The sequence below is a fragment of the Barbatula barbatula genome (assembly GCF_947034865.1).
Source record: "Barbatula barbatula genome assembly, chromosome: 18".
In the NCBI taxonomy this organism is placed as follows: Eukaryota; Metazoa; Chordata; class Actinopteri; order Cypriniformes; family Nemacheilidae; genus Barbatula; species Barbatula barbatula.
Window position 1 is genome coordinate 13,401,335 of NC_136781.1, and position 4,218 is coordinate 13,405,552.

The following is a 4,218-nucleotide window of genomic DNA, read 5'->3' on the forward strand; positions in this document are numbered from 1 at the left end:
GGATCTGGATCCAAACTAAAATCTTTCAGATATGCAGGGTCACCCAGCTTTCCACAGTTTTCCCACGAAAACCCCCGCAGCTGACAAAAAATAGAAATTAACAAAATGTTGGGCCACACAGTAAATACATATAAAACTGAAACAATGCCAACTGTATTCACGTTTGTCACTTTGGTCAGTTTAGAGATGTTGTTGCTGCTCAAGCCTTCCAAGAAAAAGCTGCTGGCAGCGAATATAGCAATAAACACGATGCAAATTCTCATTTTCACAAAGTTTACCGTTCGGTTGGAACTACATGCACATGAAGCAATAGAAGTGTGTTGAGGTAGGCTACTTATATATTCTTTCCACATTCCTGACATTGCACCTGATTGCAACTAAATGTACACGTTCAACCATGTTAACCAACACATGAAATTGAAAACTTTAGCTTAATCCATGTTTAGTTTCCTGAGGAAGACAGCACTTTTACTACAAAATCTGCGTTTGTCGCCATCAAGTGTAGTTATTGGAAACTACAACTGTAGCACTATATAGAGCTGTGGAAAAAAATGAAGAGACCAAAATTTCACTTAATAAGCATTTCTAGATGCTTAGGTGTTATGGCCATCTCAGTCCAGTGTCTGTTGATTTTAACAAAATTAAACCTCATGAGTGACATGAAGTCATCCAACAGTAACGTGAAAGACTGACAGCATGAAAGGACACATAAAAAGTGTGACATAAATCCAGGTTATCACATAAAAAAATACATGTAATGTGAAAATATAACTGCTTAAAAGTGAATAAGAACTTGTTTTCTTTGCAGTATTTGAGGTCTGAAAAAATACAGAGCATATTTTCTGTTATCTTGAATGGTTTCTTCAGTTAAATTTTTTTGCTAATTTAAAAAAATATTAATTTAAAATTTGGGAGAATATTGTTAGTAGTTCAAAGAATGACACAAAAATGATTATTTTACCTATTCATATACTTAAGAACATATTTAGGAAAAAAACTCATAATAAATTTGAATGGTCTTTTAATTGATAATATGGTTATACAGTATGTATCAACATAGTAAAACAAAATCGTAGACATAACCTAGGGGTCTGTCGTGATATAAATGACAATGTGAAGTAACCAAAAAGAATAAAAAGAAAACAGAACAGCTGTAAATGTCTGAAACCAGTGTTTATTAAGAACAAAACAGATCATGAAAACATAACTGACCAAAAGAGATCTGTGCATGAATCAACAAAAGAACAAAACCGTAGATAAAACCTGAATACGATTTAAAACAAAAATATACAAAGTACTTAAAAGACATTTTGGAGCAATCACAAATTCCCATGGTCTGCTTCTTTGTCTGCTAAAGTGAACCGATTTAAAATTATTATAAAAAGTTCACGAGATGACATTTCTGTGTTATAGTGAATTCCATATAAAAGGAGCTCAGCCAGCTATTCAGGCCCTTTAACACCCTATTTGAGAACAAAACAGGAACCATACGAATAGGATATAACAGCAACACAGTCATCTTCATAAGCACTATGCAACCAAGCCAAGATATTGGCAATGATTTTCAGCGCTCTAAATCTTGTCGTACCTTCTCAAACAAAGGAGAAAAATTGTTGTTTGAGTGTAATGAGAAGCTAATTTTAAGGCAACCCAGCTCTTTATCAGAACTTCCTAAAACACCCTGTACTTTGTATTGGCCGTTGGTCAGCCAGCCGGGAAGTTCAACATTTGGTATGTAGAACTCTGATGATGGCAATGTGTAGTCACCCTAGCAAAAGGAAAATAAATGTTATGGCTTTATACTTTGAACACAACATACCTAATAACATATTTCTGTGTTGAAATATGAAAACATAATTAAACCATCGCAAGTGCCATATTTCACCATAAAATAGTGCCATAAAGACACTTCATACTGTAATATACTTTATGGTCCCAAAAAGGGAACACTCTCAGGTGCAGCACACAAAACACTGCGACTCCCCTACCAACCATACCATAAAAATATGTACAATAGTGACATCATTTTAACCGTTAGAATGAAGTGAATCAAAAACGATTTCTAAAAACTTACAGCTTTAAATGGACAGTGGCACGGCAGACCATAAGTACGCAGTGGCTCAGGACAATCTTGACCTGGAGGGATGAGCTGATTGAGCAGATCACAGACATCAGGATAATGACAACTTCCTAGATCCTCTATACATGGTATTTTTACCCAGATGCCTGCTACTTCTCTTTCCAGTGTCACGTTCACCTGAAACAGAGGAAGTGAAACTTAATTCTCTGCCAAAGTACAGTATTCAGGTTTGCTCGCTACACGTTGTGACAAGTTTAAATCTTATGCTGGTGGTTTACAATCCTTTGCAAAGGTCACATGGTTCCCACTTTTATAACAAACATTCTATTTATTAGATTACATTTTTTAATTTTAAGCATAAAGGAGGTCATATATATATATATATGCTCAATAAGGCAAACAAAAAATGTAGTCATTTCTAAATTTGTATTACAATTGCATGTCCTCTGAATTACATTAAAGCACTAGCAAAGAAACAACATTATAATTGACAAATTAAATTATGATTAAATTGAATTATAAAGTAAAAAAAAATTATTAGCATATTCTAATTTCAAAAGATTGGTTGTTGTTTATAAGCCAAAAACAACCCAGCACGTCTTTTTTAGGACACAACAAGGAAATGTTTGATTTAAAGCTTGTCCCAACAGCACAGATGAAGTGGTGATTGATGTGTATGATTAATATGGGAATAATGGCACGCTTTCTTGACTCACGGAAAGAGGAGAGGCCAGCTCTACAGATGTTGTGCCCGATGCGATTGTTGTTAAATATCCTGGAATAGGAATCGGGTCCGGAGACACATTCAGAGTCTTCATAAATGCAGCATCACCCGACTTACAGTTTCCCCAAGAAAACCCCAGCACCTGCTCAATGACAAACATTGAAACACAAATATCTGTTAATAGTGTCTATCATGAATGTCATTCCATCGAAAATGTAAAAATGCACCCCTCACCTCGGTTATTGCATTGAAGCTGTTCCTCCTCTGAAAGGTGCGAGAGCCTTCCGGGAGTAAACAGCTCAATGCGATCAGAGCCACAAACACATGACCGCGGCACTTCATAATGCACGACATGTTTATAAAAACAAATAATGAGCAAAATCACAAGCGATCTGTCTGAAACTGGGCACAGCAAGCTGTGAGGCACCAGGCGGAAAGAGGAACTTATCCGAAGACAATTACACCTAGGAACTGTCCTGTGTGAAGATCATGTGGTGGTATTTGAATAATGTGTTGTCAAAAACCTGGACTGCTTTATACAGTGTAACAGCGACCTCCAGTGGAAGGAGGACATGTGAACAAGCTCTTGTTCACCAGAAACACTTTTTGAAAGAGGTCTGTGTTTTATCTGAAGTCTCCTTTTATATACAAGACCGTAGTCCATATTACAGCACCTGCAGCGCTTGAAGGGGGTCGACTGAACACTTTTATATTTCCATTTTAAGCCCACCGTCTTTTTCACCAGACTTCTCTAATATGGGAAACACTTCAAGCATTGAAAGCCTGAAATAATCCACTGATAATCGTACAATCTATACATTTAAACTGGAATTCATTTCGGCACACTACAGCTTTAGCTGTTGTCTTATTACCCTGTGGCCACAAGATGGCAGTGCTTTAAAGCGATTACGTGATTAATACGTAATTCATAATGGCCTGTCAGCTAAATGTAACGCTCAATGAGATCATATAGCTCAGAAGCAAAATTCTGATTTTTATGAATTTGGCAGATGGTTTTATTCAAGTGCATTTAAGCTTTGCATTTTATAAGCGCATGCGTTCCCAAACCCATGACCCTGGCAATAATAGCATCATCCTTTTCCAGTTAGGCCACACTGCCATGCATTTTATAGAGTACAGCCAAGCGACATGCAGGCAATCTGTATCAAAGAAAAACAATATATCAAAGAAATGAGATACTCACACCTCTTAATGCTTTTCAGTTCCACTAGGAACACGGCTACTGTGCTGAGAACATGTTTTGAGAGAAACAATGGCCGGTATTGTTGTCCTAAACATTATAATTATTTGTTGTATTATAAAACATGAAAGAGTACATTAATCAGGGGATCAGGTTTTTATCTAACAGAGCACTTGCATTCACAGACCATATGATGATAGGCCTAAGCACGCA

General features: G+C 36.6%; 1 protein-coding gene across 1 annotated transcript; it reads right to left on the reverse strand.

The window, feature by feature from the left end:
* Nucleotides 1-1,005: 1,005 nt before the first annotated feature.
* Nucleotides 1,006-3,330, reverse strand: LOC306907238 (ganglioside GM2 activator-like). The gene is made up of 4 exons (XM_079479214.1): nt 3,039-3,330; nt 2,797-2,946; nt 2,075-2,257; nt 1,006-1,768 (listed from the first exon to the last, which is right to left on the reverse strand). Exons 1-4 carry the CDS (start codon nt 3,156-3,158, stop codon nt 1,565-1,567), a joined length of 657 nt encoding a protein of 218 aa, XP_079335340.1. The 5' UTR covers nt 3,159-3,330; the 3' UTR covers nt 1,006-1,564.
* Nucleotides 3,331-4,218: the final 888 nt, after the last annotated feature.